The 19,205-nt window shown below is 34.1% G+C and overlaps 1 protein-coding gene across 5 annotated transcripts in view; it reads left to right on the top strand.

The window, feature by feature from the left end:
- Nucleotides 1–19,205, top strand: part of MYO6 (myosin VI) — a 107,262-nt gene that overhangs the window by 83,809 nt on the left and 4,248 nt on the right. Inside the window, exons 24-34 of one of the 5 annotated variants that reach the window (XM_064650101.1) lie at nt 1,176–1,266; nt 2,421–2,571; nt 3,929–4,137; nt 4,518–4,596; nt 5,493–5,653; nt 8,892–8,921; nt 9,405–9,443; nt 12,718–12,821; nt 14,076–14,207; nt 16,206–16,232; nt 18,372–18,590. In XM_064650101.1, coding sequence (XP_064506171.1) covers nt 1,176–1,266; nt 2,421–2,571; nt 3,929–4,137; nt 4,518–4,596; nt 5,493–5,653; nt 8,892–8,921; nt 9,405–9,443; nt 12,718–12,821; nt 14,076–14,207; nt 16,206–16,232; nt 18,372–18,590 — 1,242 coding nt within the window. The remainder of the gene's footprint in view (nt 1–1,175; nt 1,267–2,420; nt 2,572–3,928; nt 4,138–4,517; nt 4,597–5,492; nt 5,654–8,891; nt 8,922–9,404; nt 9,444–12,717; nt 12,822–14,075; nt 14,208–16,205; nt 16,233–18,371; nt 18,591–19,205) is intronic. The other 4 variants (XM_064650098.1, XM_064650097.1, XM_064650099.1 and 1 more) reach the window with 4 other exon arrangements.

Below are 19,205 nucleotides of genomic sequence, written 5' to 3'. Positions count from 1 at the left end.
TAAGGTGTGTGGGAGATGTGGAGAGATCTGATGCAGAACGTTAGCAATCTTGTAGATTGCTTGTAACACAGAGGGTGAAAAGTATGCATTAAAATGGGGAAGAAAAGCAAAAAGACCTCATGCCAGTGCACACACAGCTTTGCATTTGGACTGGCACAGTCACACTTTACATCTGTCACTGGTCGGCTATTATTTTTTGCTGTTCATAGTGGTGCAAATAGAATTTGTGAATTCTTAACATATATGTTTAAGACATCAGAAATTGTAACAGTAAAATCTTTTACTGTTTAGAAATTAATTCCATTTAGTCTGTTTTTCAGAAATACAGGACAAAGTTTGTCACTGTGTCCAAAAAGTAGAAACTTAGGGAAATAATATTTATGTATCTTACTTCTTTGTAGTGTTTTATGGGAAATTAGAAGCTAAGTTTTTTTCCCAGAATACAGCTGAAATAGATATACAAGAAGTAGAGTGCAGCTTTGTGACCACTGAAGTCTAATGGTTAAATATACTGTGTTCACAAACTCTGTGCTCAGCAGATGACTAAAGGCAACGTGGATCCTTATATTTCCTTTAATAGACATATAGAAACTTCATTTATTGTTACACTTTTAAAATACTCAGCACATGCGCAGCTGCCCTGTGCCTTGATTCTCTATTTAACTTGCCTCCTGGTCGCAGTCATTTGAGTCTTTAGATGAAGTCTGTATTAGAACAACAGCTAGAGGTTTTGTTTCATGGGGCTTTTTTTCATTCTGGTCTTGCAGAGAAATGCTCTGCAAAGTTGCAGCCACTTTATTATCTCTAGCAGATATTGGCTTGATTACTGTTCAACACTTTCAGCACTTTGACTTAAAGTTAAGTGTCTCCTGCTTGCTAGATCCCATGACTTTTAACAGAGGTTGCTGATGTTTATGAATCTGGAGGGAGGTGATGGTGCAAGCGTGTGTGCACACGTGCTTCATTGTTCCTGTCTGTTTTGGGTGGGAGCCTCTATGTCTGGCCCAAGATTGTTAATTCTGCTGTCCACTGTGTCTTAAATGTTGTGGTTTCAATATAGAACGAGCTCTCAAACACATGGAGTCTACATATGGTTTTGAGCCATGAAACGTGTAATATAGGAGCCATGTTAAATTGTATAAAACATTGAGATGATATCTTCTGTGTCTTTACAGTGACAAATAAGATAAAATATCGAGCCTGTGCCTGCATTAAAATACAAAAGACTATTCGTATGTGGCTTTGCAAGAGAAAGCACAAACCACGGTAAGAAGATATTCCTTGGCTGAAGAAAATAGGTTTTAAATAATATTCTCTTGTGACTGTAAAAAGCAGAGATTTACTATTGGAGGAGACCTTAAGAGTTTCTGTGTTCTCTTTCCCAAGGATCAATAGACTAAATCCGAACCTTTCCTAAGAGATGTTTATATAGCTCTTTGCTCATAAAATCCTTCAGGGGCAGCCTAGTTTTTAGAAATCCTTCTTTTAAGTCTGTCTAAATGAATTTTAAGCTCATTAATTTTTATCCTTTACCCATTCTTTTTTTTAACTTAGAAATAATTTTGTTTTACCTTTCTTGTCTCCTCTTGAAATTAAATAATTCCATTAGCTGACTGCATGGAATACTAATGGAAAAAACACTTCGGTCATTAAGCTCTGCTGACATCTTTATGTTGTTTGATAGAGATCCAACTCTGTTCTTCAGTAGTGGGCTTCTTATAGAATTTTTTCCTTCACATCCTTTAAAAGTCGTATTTCATTTTGAACCTTGGCATTTCTGACCATTTTCCTTTATTTTAAGCTGTTTGGTACTCTTTAATTAATTGATTTAGTTTCTACTTTTTATATGTTGTTTTTTGTGATTCTGAGTTCCGTGATGTCTGTTTTGGAAGACTGTCTGTAGAGTTGTAACTTCTGTGCATATCCTTCAGTAGTTTCTTAAAAAAACTCCCAAGTTTTCCTGGATTCCTCCCTAGCCTTGTTTTTTCACTCCTACGGGGTCTAATGACTGTGTTCCCTGCTGTGTTGTTAAATTTTATCTGTTTCAGTCCCATTAGCTTTTTGAGTTAAGTGGCACTACTCAGCCTTTATCCACTTCAGTCAAAATTCCTTAGTGAACTAAGGATTTAATATTGGGGGGGAAAAAACCCCCAAACCAACATTAATTCTCAAAATAAAAAGGCTTTTTTCTATTTTGAGTCATTGACTGCTAGTCACTTTTAGTTGCTTTGTGCAAAAGACTACATTACTTAGTTACTTGATGTGATAATGTTTGAATTTCAAAAAAAGAGGGTGAGTTTTGTCAGAAGGCATAATTTGTCTGCCATCTTCCTCTTCCGAGTGAGTGATTAGTGGTAGTTTTAAAAATATCACCTTCTAAAAACATCTCAAGATACAAATAAACTGCCCTTCCTTCACAGCATTGATGGCCTGATAAAAGTGCGTACACTGAAGAAGAGACTTGATAAATTCAATGAAGTAGTAAGTGCCCTGAAGGAGGGAAAAGCAGAGACAAGCAAGCAGGTCAAGGAGCTGGAGTATTCTATTGATGCATTAATGAACAAAATTAAGGTATGTCATAATAAGGAGAGAAATAGTTTCTTATCACTGGAATCTTTAAAAAACTTCACCTAAAGTAGACGGCCAATGCATTTTTCTTTAATAGAAAAGGTACTTTACTATAGTGGTCTTAATTTTCATTCACTGGGTAAATCCTGTTTAAAATTATTTGTGAATGTAACCTAAGTGAATCCTGAAACTAGATCTATATGTCTATACTTTGGTATTATTATCTGTGTTTCAAAATGGGCACTGAAGAATTTAAAGCAAAAATGCATGTCGATATTATGAGAAGTGTTGTCAGTAATTTGCTTATTGCTTTTATTATTGGAATAATGCATATTAGCAATATTTTAACTTCATCAGGGCTGAAACAGACAAGCCTTTGTCACAGGATAAAGAGATTTCTGTTCCAGTTAAGAGGTTTTTCAGACTTGGTAGTAAAGAAAATTCAGCTCACTGATTATGCTTCAGGGTCTATAGTTCTCAGTTCCATACCACAGAAGTAAAAGACAAAATGAAAGCACACTGGCATTTATTAATGTTAGAAAAAACTGGGTTTGTTGAATTCTTGTTTCATGCAATATTACAGCTTCCTTAGTGTACCATATTAAGATCTTTTTATTTAAAATCACAGTTGAAAAGATGCTAGAGTTAACCTGTCAACTTAGAGTTCTCTTTTCTAATAAAAATAATATAATTTGATTATTGCCATGATACACCCTCAGAAAAGGTCAGCAAACATCCCATATTGCAGTTTTATTAGTATGATGTGAATTGTAAAATGAAATTAAATTGTAGCTATCAATTAGGTTGGAAAATGTATGTAGCAAAGGCTATTTTTTAGAGTATTTTCAACCTGTCATTTGCTACTAATGCCTTTTTCTAGAAAGTTAGTCACAGCATGGCCCAATATTTTTTCTGAGTGCTAGCAGAAGTAGTGAGAAAAATATTATATTCTATGACATAAAAGGCAGAGCTGTAAATAACCACTATAGCAGATAAGAACACAATGCAAAATGGACATGGACAGGCCTTAGTTTTCATCCTAGCATGGTAAGAATTAATTTCTGTTGCTTAAAACTGCAAAATTTAAAATACAAAGGCATGTTTTAAAGAGAAGTCATGTTTAATTTCAGGGGTGAAAAGGAGATTACTTTTATGGTTTTACATGAGAGAGGACAGTAACGAATCCTCAGGATTTCAGAAAGAAAGAGAAAAATGGACTCAAGCTTCCCCACCCTGACGTGTATATAAATATTATATTATAGTGCTCAGTGTTCTCATTTCACTTAATATTATTTCAATAGACATTTTTAAAAGCAAAGTATAAATGCAAAAGAATATAATCCCCTTATTATTTTTGCAGACCACTCTAATGACTAGAGAACAGATACAGAAAGAATATGATGCTTTAGTTAAAAGCTCAGAGCAGCTTCTGAGTGCACTGCAAAAGAAGAAGCAGCAAGAGGAGGAAGCAGAGAGGCTGCGACGCATCCAGGAGGAAATGGAAAAAGAAAGAAAGAGACGTGAAGAGGAAGAACAGAAACGAAGGAAGGAAGAAGAAGAAAGACGTCTGTGAGTCATGAATAAGTTGCTGGTTATAGAATGAGAAGAAAATAGGAAAGGCTTTTTAATGAGGTTGTTTTTAATAGCTGTACACATAGAAAGTTACTTGGATTGTATTCCTGGTGTGCTGTGCAGTGTGGAAATGTTTCCTTTCCCAGTGAATTATAAGGCAAGTGTTAGAATAGCGAATGGAAGAGATGATATGATGTAGCTGCAAATACAGATGAACTTGAAAAATGTCTTGACTTTACATGTAGTACCCTGTTGTCAGGACTGTACTGACGTCTGGATTACCATCAGTTTTATGGAAGATACTTTCTGTCTCTCACTATCTCATGTTCACTTGCATCATAACAACGTTTTCATTTCCTTCTCTTCTTTTGTAATAGGAAATCTGATATTGAGGCAAAGAGAAAACTGGAAGAGGAAGAGAGGAAAAAGAGGGAAGATGAAGAAAAGCGTATTCAGGTTAATATTTTAGCTCTGTGTGGTTTTGGCTTTTTTTTTTTTGTTGTTCGTGGTGGTTGTTTTGGGGTTGTTTGTTTGTTTTGTGTATTTATTTACTTATTTTTGAATCTTTTTTGCAGCTTAGGTTCTCCACTGAGTCTAATGGCTTAATTTTATAAATGCATGTCTCAGTCATTCACCAGTGTTGCTTTAGTAGAAAATGTAAGGCAAAAGTCATGAATAGGGCATCCTAAGACAGATCACCTATTTCTAGTTCACGTGCAGCTGTTGGTCTTCTGAGTAGAGGTGCATCTGTTTTTAAAGGGATTTGAAAGTTATTTTAAAGTTAAAAATACACAACACTGGAGAATTCTAGTTAAGCCTTTGAAGTTTTTGCAGATGTTCCATGTCAGCCAAGTTTGTCACTTTTACTGGAAGTCACATCTGGATTCGGACCCATATGCAAAGCAGTGCCTATTGCGAAGTCCTGTAATGTCAAGTGCAGAATATCAATGAAGTACTGTGTTAGTGCTATGGAGGAGTAAACTATAGTGCTCTGTATCAGTTGAATTTTAATGATTCTAAAAACTTTTGAAGACTAGTTTTCATAATAGTGAACAAAAAGCTTAGTGTATTTTTTTTAATGAGTAATAATTATTTGGCACTTTATTTGAATAGGTAATACAAGTGGTGGACAATAATTACTTGATAAACTATATGGAAACCAAGGTGCAATCTGTAGCAGTTTCATTTTTCTTGGGTCAAACTGAATACTGATGCTGTTAATTTTTCAGTTGTGTAAATTTTGCACATTTTGAAAAGCTATTAATATACTACTTAGCATATTTTTCTAATATTGCTTATGTAGTGTTTTGGTTTCAATTGGATAAGGTTAAAGATGTCTTTTTATAAAACAGGCTGAAATTGAAGCTCAGCTAGCTAGAGAACGAGAAGAGGAAACCCAGCACCAGGCAGTGCTTGAGCAGGAACGTCGTGACCACGAACTTGCAATGAGAATTGCCCAGAGTGAAGCAGAACTCATCAATGATGAGCCTCAGCTTGATTTAGGATTGCGCAGGTATGGGGTTAAGTAGTTACATTTTTCTCTCTTTTTTTTTTTTTTTTTTATTTTTGCTTCTTCTATCCTGATCCATTTGAGAAGACTACACTCTAGCTGGTTTTATGTATCTTTGTATTCATTAAATGGACCTCTTAAGTCAGTGTACAAGAATCTTTTTCAAATTAACTTGTGAAATTTGTTGGAAAGATTGCTTTTGCTTAAAGACTTTCTTCATTTTGCATCTTGCTACATCAGTAATTTTGTAGTTGCTTGTGAACACAATTGCAGTTCTCTTTCTCTTTTTGAGTTCTGACAAGGATGGCAATCAATTTAAATTCTGATTTTTATGACTCATTTAAAGTAGGGAATGGAATTTCTTCAGTGGTGAGTAGTAATAAAATACACCTTTTCTAGTACTTGATGATTTGGCTTGTACAGTGTTAATTTGGGGGGGGGGATTTAAACAAGAATCCCTCTTTGAATGCAGAAATAATAATAATAGTTATTTCTGTGTCCTGAGTGGTAAGTTTTTTAAGTGAATGAATATATCTAATATAGATGTATTTGAAAATTAAATACTGTATTAGTTTCATTTTGTGTGAACTTTTGGTGTGTCATAAGAATTGCTAGACTTTTGGTATAGAGATCCACATTACCTGTCTGCAAAGCAAGAGCTCTTCATGTGTAAAAGGTGCCTTACAAGAAACTTAGAAGTTCCAGTAAAGATGGTACTTACTGGTCAAATAGCATAAACGTACCTATGAGCATGATCACATAATTGGTGACTTCATTAGTACTAGTCTGCTCAGTTTGTTGTTGAAAGAAGGACTGTGAGAAAATTCCCCGTGTTTCCATGGAATTTCAAGCTCCCAGATGTGTTTTCTTTGTTACCTAAATTTTATCTAGATGTATACTTTTTCTTTTTAAATAGCTGCATGCCTACTTAAGGTAGGTGGGTAATGTTTTTTGTCATGTACAATACTGATTTCTAGATGCTTCCAATAAAATCGTTGTTGTCTTGCCCTCAGTTATACAGTAGCTGTCACCAATAAGACTAACATGCTTAATGCATAGAATCATAAAATGGCTTGGGTTGGAAGGCGACCTTGAAGGTCATCTGGCTCCAATGCCCCTGCCATGGGCAGGGACACCTTACACTAGACCAGGTTGCTCAAAGCCCCATCCAACCAGGCCTTGAACAGCTCCAGGGGTGGGGCATCCACAGCTTCCCTGCCCTGAAACAGAGCAGCCTGTTTCAGTGCCTCACGCCTTTCCCTGTTTGGATTTTGGTGCAATACTTTAAAGGTAAACACAAAGTCACTCCAGTGTTGCAACCTGGCAGAGCTCTCTTAAATACGAAAAAAGGGAGGCAATAGACAAGAAGGGCTTAGAGAACTCAATAATTTTTCTGTCAGTGAACTTCTAATCTCCACAGTGTTTCCTGCTGCTCATGGGTGATTTTAGTATTTGTCTTTCTTGTATAATCCCAGAATGGATGATGAACTAACCATCATCATAACTCTTTATGACTGCCAGTTTCTCTCTGATGTGTAGCGGTAGGAGACTGAAGTCTCTTTTGGATGATGGGAAAGTGCTGAATGGTCTGAACAAGTTAGCATAGTGGTGTAAATCCTTTGATAATACACAAATCTAGAAAAAATAATAGATTTTTCTGCTTATGTGGGATTTCTTTTTTTCTCATTGGCGAATTTTTCCCCCCTACCGTTTCTAAAGTCTACTTCAAATAGTTTTAAGCGCGTTCAAAAATTGATTAGAATGCTTTTAATTTAATCTTTGATTTATTTTGTTTTGGTTTGGTTAAAGCCAAACTAAAACATTCCCCGGGCCCCAATGTCTTCTACTAAAATCAAAGGGTAGATTTTCACATAACTTCAGAAATTCACTTAAATGTAGAAACTAGAGGAATTCTCTGAAATTAAAACTCTTTATTGGTTTGGACAAAATACTAACTGAAAAACTAAAACATAAATTCTCAGAACTTATTGATACCAATCAAAATTTTACTAGAGTCTGAGGAAGTTACATTAAGCCATCTTCTGCATTTGAGACTTGCACATTACCGTATGATACACTAAAAGCAACCTTTTCTGTTAAAGTTCTGCTGTAGTAAGATAAGGCATGTATCCCTTCATACTAAATTCATGTAGTATACTCGTTCTATGCTGTTTTCATACAATTTTGTAAAAAATCTTTTCATGCTTACACATTGGTATGAATAAAAGGGTATTTTCTGTTGTATGGTGCTACCTGTGGAGTGAAAAGAGTAAGAACAAGGTGATTTTATATGCTTATTTTTAAGCAACATGTGGTACCTGTATGTTGTCATATTTGAAAATGAGTAGCCTCTGCTTTATTCTTTGCTACCCAATACCTTGCAGCATTCATCATTAGTTTTTATAGATATTTAAAAGTACATAAGTATTAGCAGTTCCTTTAAAAAATATATTTGTTTGCTTCTGTCAAAGAAGAAAAGTTACTTTTCTGACAGTAGATCCAGCATTTTTATTTGTGCTTATTCTGTGTGGGATATGCTGGACTTCTAGCTTCATCCAGTTTTATTACTCATCCATAGTTTAAAAGGATGTGTAATAAGGGTTTTATGGCACCTAGGGGTACATTAACAACAGTACTTAGCACTTAAGTAAAAAATAAGTTAAATAATAGATATTTGCATTCAACTGTGTAATGTTTTTAATTTATGCAACTTAGTGAAAGATACAGTATAGCATATGACACCAAAAGAAGCTAGTCACAGAGAAAGTGTTGCTAGACTATCTGTTCTGTGTGTTCAGTTGGAACAACCCAAAAAAGTTTTAATTTGTAGCATATTTAGTGCTACATATGTGCACCTGTAGGTTTCTTGTATGGCAGTTAAAACTCAGAGTCTTTTCACAGCTTGCATGAAGAAGCATCTGTCCTGTTCCCAGAGAAGCTGCACGAGGATTGCTGTTATTTCTTGTGATATGCTTATCCAAGAAAGAAATGTATCAGTAGCATGGCTCAGTCTCTGATTTTGAAATGGTGGGGGAAGTTTTCAGCTGTGCATTTTTTCCTGATTATAATTTAACTTGTGATTAAATGAGGAGGGGGAAAAAATCCTGTTTCTCAGTTAAAAAAAAAAAAAAAAGATAAGATGTGAAAGAGCGGGAAATACTATGACCCACCTTTTCCCACTTCAGATTATTAGAAAGTTAACTGGGAAGTAGTCTATCTAACATATATCTTCTATTTGCAGAGCCAATGGAAGAAAGCCACAAATGACTGCGTATGGCATTTTTTTGCATTTGCATGCTCTAATAGAAAAAACTCCCCTACTAATTCATTGAAAAGAAGTTGATATTGTGCTCTTGTATACTAATACTCCATAATAATCTTTCTTAACATGCTTCTGTAACCTCTAAATCATTAATACCTTATATTCACTACTTTGCTTATGTCTAATAAATACTTTAATAATATATTATACCTAATAATATCCTATTTAAGGATGATTATATAATTACTTTAAGGTTTTTCACATACCTTCCATTTTTGATTGTCCTGTGTGATTTATTGCTCTTTACAAAATCAGGACTCTGTGTGTGCATATATATATATATATATGTAAATGGAAATAATCTAAATTAAGTAACCGTTTTCCGTGCACTTTATTTAACTTCAGTTTGATTGGCAAGAGCCTTTCACAGTTAAAAAGGCTTGTTTTATATGAGTACGTTTGGTTTATGATCATTTATCAATTTTCTTATAGGGAACAAATGGCCACAGAAATGTCAGAAATATTGTCTAGGTAGGTGAGAGGACGACACAAAATGAATCAATCATTTTATAAAAACAAATCACACATGAAATGGGTTGAATTATTATGAAATTAAAAATAATGCAATCTGGGTTTTTTCAAGTGATAAACAGATAAGTAAATTATGTCTTTCTGATAAATTTACACTATCACCACCTTTATTTCAACAATTATTTTTCTACAATTTTTATTGATTATATTAAAAAAAAAGTATAGTTCACAAACCCTGATTTTTTGTGTAATTTTGTTAATGTTTTTCCAGCTTTATTCTCTTTTCACCTTTGTGATAATAAAGCACTGGGCTCCACCTCTTTCAAAGGCATTTTTCTACAGATTCAACACAGAGTTAATGAAGTTAGTTATGTCAACGTAATTGTTGACGCTTTTAATAAGAAAATATTCTAAATATAATTAATTTCAAATAAAAGCAGTTTTGAAAATTACCATGTTAAGAGCATATTAAAATGCCTCTTAAGACATCTAAACAAAAGGCCCTTCTGAGATTTCTTGAATGCTAATGCAGGATTTTGTGCATAATGCAGAAGGAAAGGAGAACACTGGTTGAGGTCTGAATACAATTCTGCTGGAACAGTCTCACACTAGCTGGTGCTAGAATACTAATTCTCCATTCAAAGAATTTGTTATAATGTCCTCCATATTAGTGAGTAATTAAAAAGTGTTTTATGCAACTTGAGGATGGAAATTACCTTTGACATTCATTTTCTGAAGCTTACATAAGAAGCAAAATTGTTCAGAGTTTTTAAAAGTTAGGCAGTTGTTAAACAAGCTACTAAGCTGTATTTATATAGTCTGAAGATGATCAATTTCATGTGATTGATGAGTTTTCCATTTGTAGCATTGATAATTGGAAATGCAGCTGTTAAATAAATTTGTTTCTTGCAGTGGTATTTCAAGAAAAGGAATAAACCATGTTGTGTGTAATTAAGTTAGTATGCAAATTGAAATGGCCAGATTGCATTGCATATATTGACATAGTTCCATTCACAATGGCCAATTTTTAATGTACAAAAAAATGACGAAACTTCGGGGCAAAATCAGAAGCTCTGTGTTGTGGTTGAATTCAAAATGCAATACTTCTTACTGCATACTTGTTAAACTGAATTTTTCTCACTTTTCATACACTGGAAACTTTTTACTTGAGACTGATTTTTTTAAAATTTTTTTATTTTTAAAGTCTGAAAATATTGTTTACAATACATAACTCTTGGACTGAGCAGTGATTGTCAGGTGTGATGCTCCTCTTATTGCCAGACTGCTATGCTGAAAGTCATGTAGAAAACAAAAGACTGATCTGCAGAGTGCAGAGTAGTACTGCAATAGAAAGACTAAGCCATTCAATTGGATTAGGATTCTTAAAGATTACTAGTTTAACCAGAGATTGTATAGCCTAGTTCTGCTGCTCTAAATTATGTAGCAAACTCTTGAAGTGGTGGGTAGTGTTGCTAAATAAGGAAAATCCTTAGGATTTGTTAAATTAGGTTCAAGAAGTTTAGACACTAGGCAGTGGAAAATATTTAGCAGCAATCCTTTAATGTCCTACAGGTATGCCAACAATAACAAAATATTAAAATATATTTTTTGAAGGAGTTTGTCCAGTTATTTGTTTTACACTTATGAGTAGTGCTAAGTCAGAGCTAATTTTTTATGTCAGAATTCTCATGTACTATAACTGGAAGCTGTGTGTGGAGTCAGATTAGTAGTATGAGTAGGCATTATTAAACTGACACTACAGTAAAACTAGTTTTAATTATATTGAAGATATGGTGCAGTTAAGAAGAACATTTAGTTAAACAGATTGTTTTATTCTATGAACTTAAATTGCATTTGTTATCTCCGCTTTCAAAACTGATATATCTGCATAAAGAAATTTTTCAGGTTATAATAGGTGTTTATAACCTTTTAATTAAAGAGGGAAAAATAAATGTCAAGGTTCAGAGTACCACGAGACCTTTATGGAAAAATAAATGTTAAAATAGTATTCACTGGATTATACTTACTGTAATAATGTACCAGTCCCACAAAGATATTATTACACAAACAGACCTTCAAATGAAAAGGCTTGTTTTCTTCTGGTTTTATCTCCTGATTTTTTAATATGATATTGCATCAAGAATTCTGCTATCCTGCTAAAGATCTAGTTTCTTCTGAACAAATCCTCTCAGATCTCAAAAGATAATTCAATTTGCTTTCTGTTCTTAGTCATGAGTGTTAGTGGAGGTTGGTAAAATCATGTGTGTGTTTTTGAATTTCTTAGTGTTCAAGTGTGCTGATCATCACTGAACGTTGGAGTGTTTTGAACTCCTTTTATATGCAAATAATCCATGGGAGGTTTGCCATTCCTAAGGGAGGGTTCTTCTACTTCTTATCCATACCATATTTATGGAAAAAAAAATAAAATTCAAGTTTATCTTTACATGTAATGTTTGTTTTGTACATGGAAACCTTGTACACCCTTTTAAAGATCATGGAGATTTTAGTAATAATTTCTCACTTGTATTTGCTGTTGACTTATTTGTATATTACCTACATGATGAATACCTTTGGCCTTTGAAAAAACTGGGTTTGGATGAATCTATACTAATCAGCCTTTCCTCTGTGTGGTATTTTTTACCTTGATATTTCTTGAGGATTCGTATCCTTCCCAAATAAATGTTACTGTTCTCAGACAGCCATTATACAATTAATATAGAAATAATTTGATTTCTTCTCTCAAATTAGGCTTTTTTTAAAGACACAGAATATTTCATCAACTTTTGGAACAAGGATTTTGTCCTAATCCAATTTTAAAGAGCAGAGGAAGTGCCTTTTCTTCCTTCTCCTTGTTCTACTTCAGAAATATTTTTTCTTGTCTGTTTTTTGAATGGAACTAAAAATGTCTATGGCTATTCTTTGTTGTCTCTTTTCTGCATCTTGGGTAGTACTAAGGAAAATGCACATCAGTGTGGGATGAGATACACAGAGATAGAACATGCACCTTTTCACATATAAGCACTATTAATGACAATTCCTTTTAATCTCTAAGAGGCCTGTCAGATGACTATGTGATATTGGACATAAAATATGTTTTAATTTTCTCTTAATAATATGAACATCTTGAAAATAATGTGGTATTTTGCCTTTAAATTCAGTCTGTTTGCTACTGATTTTTGTGGCAATAAGAGTGATGCAGTGTTGAATATGGGATCTCTTACAATTCCTGTTTAATACTTGAAAAAATACATATATATTTTTTAAATAATCTTAGGGGTCCTGCAGTGCAAGCCACAAAAGCTGCTGCTGGTACTAAGAAGCATGATCTCAGTAAGTGGAAATATGCAGAGCTTCGCGATACAATCAATACATCCTGTGGTAAGTGGAATATTTTCTGATTTGAGAAAGAGGTCAAGTTGCAGTTGCATGTTACTTTCTTCTTATAACGCTGATAAAAACTTTATTCAGGTTTGAATTAATAACAAATTAATTTAAAAAATTCTGTTACCCCAAAAGCAGCAATAAATGAAGCTGTTTACATATTAAGGAAACAATTTCTTTTTTTCCTCTTTTAGTGATTGTATATTTATGATAGTAAACTCTTGGACCATGAAATATGTATTATAATTTCTTAAATAAATTGTCTCAGATTTTTGTATTCTCGCAAAGGGAATAATAGTTATTGTGCTTTACCTGGAATTTTTGTGTTCTAAGAAATCATTCGCTATCACTTCTTGCTGTCATCAGATCATAAAGAAAGCAAATATGTCATATAAAGCACAGCATAAAATATTTTCTGTCTTGGATATTCAGATTGTTTGTTAATTTTTCCAACTTCTTTTGGGAAGCTCACAGTTGGGGCATTAATTACTTTTCCCCCAGTCTGAAGATAGAAACAGATAAGAATTATTCCTTTATTAAATACTACTGTTTCTTCCTGTTTCTCATTGAAAGCAGTTGGTTAACTTCTGATTTAAGATCCTTCTATTTTTCCCTGAATAGAAATTGGAAACAAATCCATTCTCTTATGCTGTTTTTACACATGCAAGACTGGAGCAATGTTTTCACCTGACTAGGTGCTGCAGTAATACCTGGTGCTCACATGTGTTCATCCCGAGTGAAGCCAGTTTGGGTACTCTTAGATGACTGAGGAAAGAACCTTGAGATCATTCAATCTCTCTGTATAATGAAATTCAGCAAAATGAAAATATGCAAGTATATATACCTAGATATGAGCAGTCATATTGCTGGTTTTCTTTTTTACAGTTGCAGAAATAAAGTTCAGCAGTGAAATTTTATGTTTCTGTACTGCTTGTCTTGTGATAGTGTCAACTGGCAAATTTAGTGAACTAAGAGTTTTGTCACATTTCACTGCTCCAAATCCCCCAGTACAAAGCTGCTTTGGGGATTGCCTTTACTCTAAAGGAAAGGATACATAGAATTCTGAGGTAATTTCTGGGCCATAAAATACAGGCCCTGTGCTGCAGATAATGAATTTTATTATATTACATTTTAGCGTATTAGTGTTACAACTTGATCTCAAATTATATACCTATCAATATAAAAAAGCATTTAATAAATAATTTTTCTGATTTTTCTCACTCATCCCTTCCCTCCTCATTTTTGGGATAGATATTGAACTGTTGGCAGCTTGCAGAGAAGAGTTCCACCGAAGGCTAAAGGTGTATCATGCTTGGAAATCCAAGAATAAGAAACGCAATGCAGAAACAGAACAGCGTGCTCCCAAATCAGTCACAGACTATGGTGAGGAGAGATAATTTTGTGTTTATAATCACTTTTGTGACCATATTCTAAAGAAAACATTTCTAGAATCAATTTTGAGTTTGCTAGGTTGAAGGAAATTCTTGGGGGTTTTAAGAGTATTTTTATGTCTATTTAAGGTAGCTACTTTGAAAAGATTGAAACTGGCAAATACTTTGCAGAAATTAAAATACTTTAATAGACCCAGATAACTGTGTTGAATAGCTCTCCCTAAAACCTTTTCTTGCATCCAAGTCACGTCTGTTAAAATTCGTTCTTGATATAGGCATTTTTGCTAAGTGTTCATTGCTGTGCTACTTTATTATTTCATAATATATAGCTATTTAGATATAAATATAGATACTTTTAAAAGGTGCTGATTTATCATTTACATCATGGTAAACCTTACATACATTAGCTTACATTCGCTTTTCAAAAAATTCTGTGAGTGCTGATATTGCAATTTTTGCTTAAGGGATTTTGTGTAGTCCCTGCTTTCTTATTAGTCCTTCATTCTGCTGATTTCACAGATGCATGTTTATTGTCAAAGCAATGTACTAATGAGAATAAGTGACTGCCTTTCAAGCTCATCAAGAAAGTGTAGGAATTGCCATGTTTTTTAATACTACCAGACTGAAAATTCCGTGCCCAATTTCTGGAGTGCCATTTGCAGAATGGATTGTGTTCCTGCCATACAGTTGAAGCAAGAGGCAGAGGAAAGGGAAGATGGAGAGAAAGTGCTGTCCCCAGAGTCCCCTTAGCCTGAGATTAGAGCATTGTCCTGGGACATGGAGGATAAAGATCTCAGGGAACACAGGTGCCCTACTTTCTCTCAGTTCATATACGAAGTTGTCTCCTCCTCCTTCATTCATTTACTGACTGTGCATTGCTTGAGAATTTGAGGTTTTCAGGGAACTTCGGTACAGATACATGGCAAGTGAAATCTGAACCCCTGGAGAAGATATTACTAAAGAATGGGTTCTTTGTGACTGTGCCCAGTAATGTGGTTTTGAGTGCTTAAGAAAGCTAATGACTGAAAAGGCAGGAAAAGGCACTTGAAGCACTTCTGCAAAGCGGTAAATTGCTTTGAATTTGAGTTCACAAGTTCTCTGTGGAGCTAAATGGATAAAATACATATTCATGCACAGTGTTGCTGATGGGAAGTATCAAAGAGCAGAAAATCTTTGGATTTGTGCACACAAAGCTTGGAGTACTCATGTTCTCATCCCATGTATTCAGACATTTACAGCATTCTTATCAGTGGTTCTCATTGCATTTTTTTACTTTTCTTGAAATACGGCATCATATTTGTGAAGAAAAGAACATTGTGGTTCAGAAGAAATTGATGGCAACCTATAGAGACTCTTAATGTCAGAATGATTCTTCCTATTCCAAATAATTATACTACATGGGCATTTCACATCTATGTATTATAGTGATCTGAGCAGGTAGTAAGAAGGGATTCTGATTTCCTGGGTGCTAAAGCTAAAAGACTTTCAGATATCAGTAGATGTGTACTTCAAATGATGCAGTTTCTTCTTTCCATATCTTCATTGATGTAATACAATTTTACAGGTATCCTTTAATTAAATAAATACATTCAGTATAGAAGCTAAACACTGGTTTGTATATTATTATTGGAATAGGCAGATTCAGTATTCCAGAGGTTTGGAAAATTTTTTGTAGCAGAAATATCAAAAATGAAAAGTACTACATTAATTAACTAGTGGATTTGTCACAGCAATTTGTGCTTAGCATGTATACGACTGAGTTTTTGTGACTGGCATCACAAATTATAGAAGTAATAAATTTCAAGATTAAATTCTGATGAAAATAGAAGTACAAAATTAATAGAAATACTTAGTATCTGTGTTTATTTTGCAACTAGAATTCCAAGTTGTGTATCATCAGCAGTGGTGAAAAATGTTGAGGTAATGAAACAGTAACTTTTAAAGGATCAGCACTTTTATGTTTTGTTCAACATGTAATATTTGTTCACAGATTTTGCGCCATTTTTGAGCAACTCAAGTAAGTGGGGAGATGGTTATTTAAGCTAACCTTGAAGAATAGGAAGACTTGACAGCTCGATACTAACATTAATTAATCCAGTGTTTTGCTACACTTGTACATAGAATTTAATTGTGAGAATAATCTATTTTACAATTTGGCAATGTTATTCATTTGATGACAATTATACATTATTCTAGTAATTTACAAATGTACTTGTCTTCATGAAATCCTACCCATTTGAGTGGTAGTGGGAAGGGAGAATGAAATAACCTTTTTATGTGGGTTATTTGAAGATATAATCTCCCATTTTTTAGCATACCCCCTACAAAATAACTTGTTTGTTCTAATATTTTTTCACTGTCAGCATATGGCTTTTGTTGTAGCAAAACTCTGTAATCAACTTAATATAACATCTATTTCCCTAGCACACAAACTAACATTCAGGTGATGGTTTCTTCTGAATAAAGAAATTCAATTCCATAGCACTGAGAAACAGAGGCTATATTGGCTGCTTAGTGTTCCTGTCCTCTAGATTTGCTCTTGGATTTAGATATGCACAGGGCTAGAAAGGAGCCTTAGCAATTATTATTGCAGTGCAAAAAGTATTTGACAATACTGAAGCACTGATCTGCTCGGATAGGTGTTCAGACAATTTGTAGAAAATAGTATTAATTTCCTATAAACTGTGTCTTCCTGTAAGGTACATGTTTTATCAGAGTTGATGTAAAAAAGTAGCATTCACCTGTTAAAATACTGGTTTTCTTCTTCTCTTTGTTTATGCAGACATGGGGGAAAAAAGGGTATATGTTATGTATAACACATGGGGTTTTTTTAAGGTTCTCCTCTTCAGGCTCAGAATAACTATTTTTGCTTGAATCAAAGCAGAAGAAATTTCAAGTTGCAGTTGCTGGTCTATATTAATCTTGTTCATGATTGTAAAAATACATTATTAAAAGTGATTGTTGTTTTTCATATTAAATATTAGCTCAGAAATTATCTTTGCTGCTCAGTAGACACTGAACAAAAATGGAATTCACTTCTAATTTTTCTCTTTATGCTGAAACATGCAACTGTTAATACTGACTCTTTTGTAGAGATGGCACAGATCCACATTCAGAGTTTCTTAAACAGGGTATATGTAACAGTGGTGGTGTAAACCACTAAAACAAGTTCAGTACCAAATTTTTGCAGGAGGCAGTTAGTATAGGAAAGGATCTTGCTTGTAAGAGCATTTACTATTTAAAACTAATTATGATAGTGTATACATACCATCAGGAAGTTGGATCAATTGATCAATTAACATAGAGAGAGCTTTCATTTTAAAGAAAGTTTCTCTCTGGAAACTGAAATGTGTGGAACTCAGAGAGTCCAAAAATGCATACAGAAAATATTTACCAAAAATATATATGAAGCTTCAAAAAACTTCATATAACTCCGTCCCCTTTAGAAGTTTGCTTGGTTGATCTTAATGGTCTGAAATAAAGAATAAAGTAGTTCTGATGCCGGAGTTTAGCACACAGAAATCTAGGCAGAAAGTTATGTTTGGTGGCAGCTTTGTGATAAGCAGTATTTGTTGTCAACATTTCTATTAACAAATTAGTAATTTCTAACAATATTATACACCTTTCTGTGTTGACTGTCAAAAATCTTCAAGTGATGTTTTGTGTTTTGTAACTTTAAATGCTTTACACTGTGATCTTGTTTTACAAAGAGATTGACAGAACTAAAGCAGTTACTGATGAATGTTTCTGGTTTGTAAGACATTTTATATGGGAAGTTTTACTTTAAATATTGATTTAAAGCAGGGTGCATTATTTTACTTGCTTTGTTTTGTCTAAACATTCCATTAAGCAACACATAGATAAAATAATCAACATGAGCCTTTCCTGACCAGTGTTGTAGCTGTCGTGATTAACAGAATGCACATTATATGAGATGGAAGTACTTTTTAGGTTTGATGAGACTTCAGCTGACCTTGAATTAGAGAGAATCTCTTGGGTTTTGGGGTTTAGTTTGTTTTCTTGTTTGGTTAGTTGTTTTGGTTTTGTTTTTTTTTTTTTTTTTAGATTTGCTGATTAATCAAGCAAGTAGTAATATGGCTTTCTTGTTCTCTAATTTTTTATTTGCTTATTTTTGGGGCTCTCTTCTGTATGATAGCACAACAGAACCCAACAGCCCAGCTACCGAGCAGACAGCAAGAGATTGAAATGAACAGACAACAGCGTTACTTCCGCATTCCCTTCATCCGCCCCGCGGACCAGTACAAAGACCCCCAGAACAAGAAGAAGGGTTGGTGGTATGCACATTTTGATGGGCCATGGATTGCTCGACAAATGGAACTTCATCCTGACAAGGCACCCATTCTCCTTGTAGCGGGTTGGTATTGAAAGCAAAATTCAAAACTTTGAAAAGGTTCAGAGTTGGTAAGTTACTTTAGGAAAAGAGACTGAGGATACAAGTTTCCCAAGTTGTATCTTCTTTTTCTTTTTTTTTTCTTCAGCAGTTCTTATCTGGGCAGAATTTGAGGATTTAGGACTGTTCTTAATGGCCAAACTTTTCAGAATACCATTTGACCACATGTTGTACTTGTACACATGCTTCGATTTGGGAAGTCGGAGATAGAGTGGGAGTTCCGATGTAAATGTTTTTATTAAGTGCCCTCTGATTATTCTGAGCTGGAGACAGCATGAAGATAAGACATCACAATTTATCTGGGAAGGTTCTACTCATCGTTGTATTGTTTTTTAGTTAGCTTTGAAAAATTACAACCAGTTTGTATCACAACAATTTGTGCATACGTTATATTGTCTTTCCATAATATGAAGCTAATAGCAAACTGATGCTTTTACCCTATTTATGCTGCCTAATGTGGGAGAATAGCTTTTTAATCTTAAATGTTTAAAATAAAAACTAAATATTACAATGGACAGTAGAGATTTGTCTGGTGGTGAAATATATCCAGCTTTTCTGGAGGATAATGAAAGGGGGGGA

Source organism: Pseudopipra pipra, chromosome 3 (genome assembly GCF_036250125.1).
Source record: "Pseudopipra pipra isolate bDixPip1 chromosome 3, bDixPip1.hap1, whole genome shotgun sequence".
In the NCBI taxonomy this organism is placed as follows: domain Eukaryota; kingdom Metazoa; phylum Chordata; class Aves; order Passeriformes; family Pipridae; genus Pseudopipra; species Pseudopipra pipra.
Note: the sequence above shows the minus strand (reverse complement) of the source record. Positions and strands in the feature narration are given on the sequence as shown.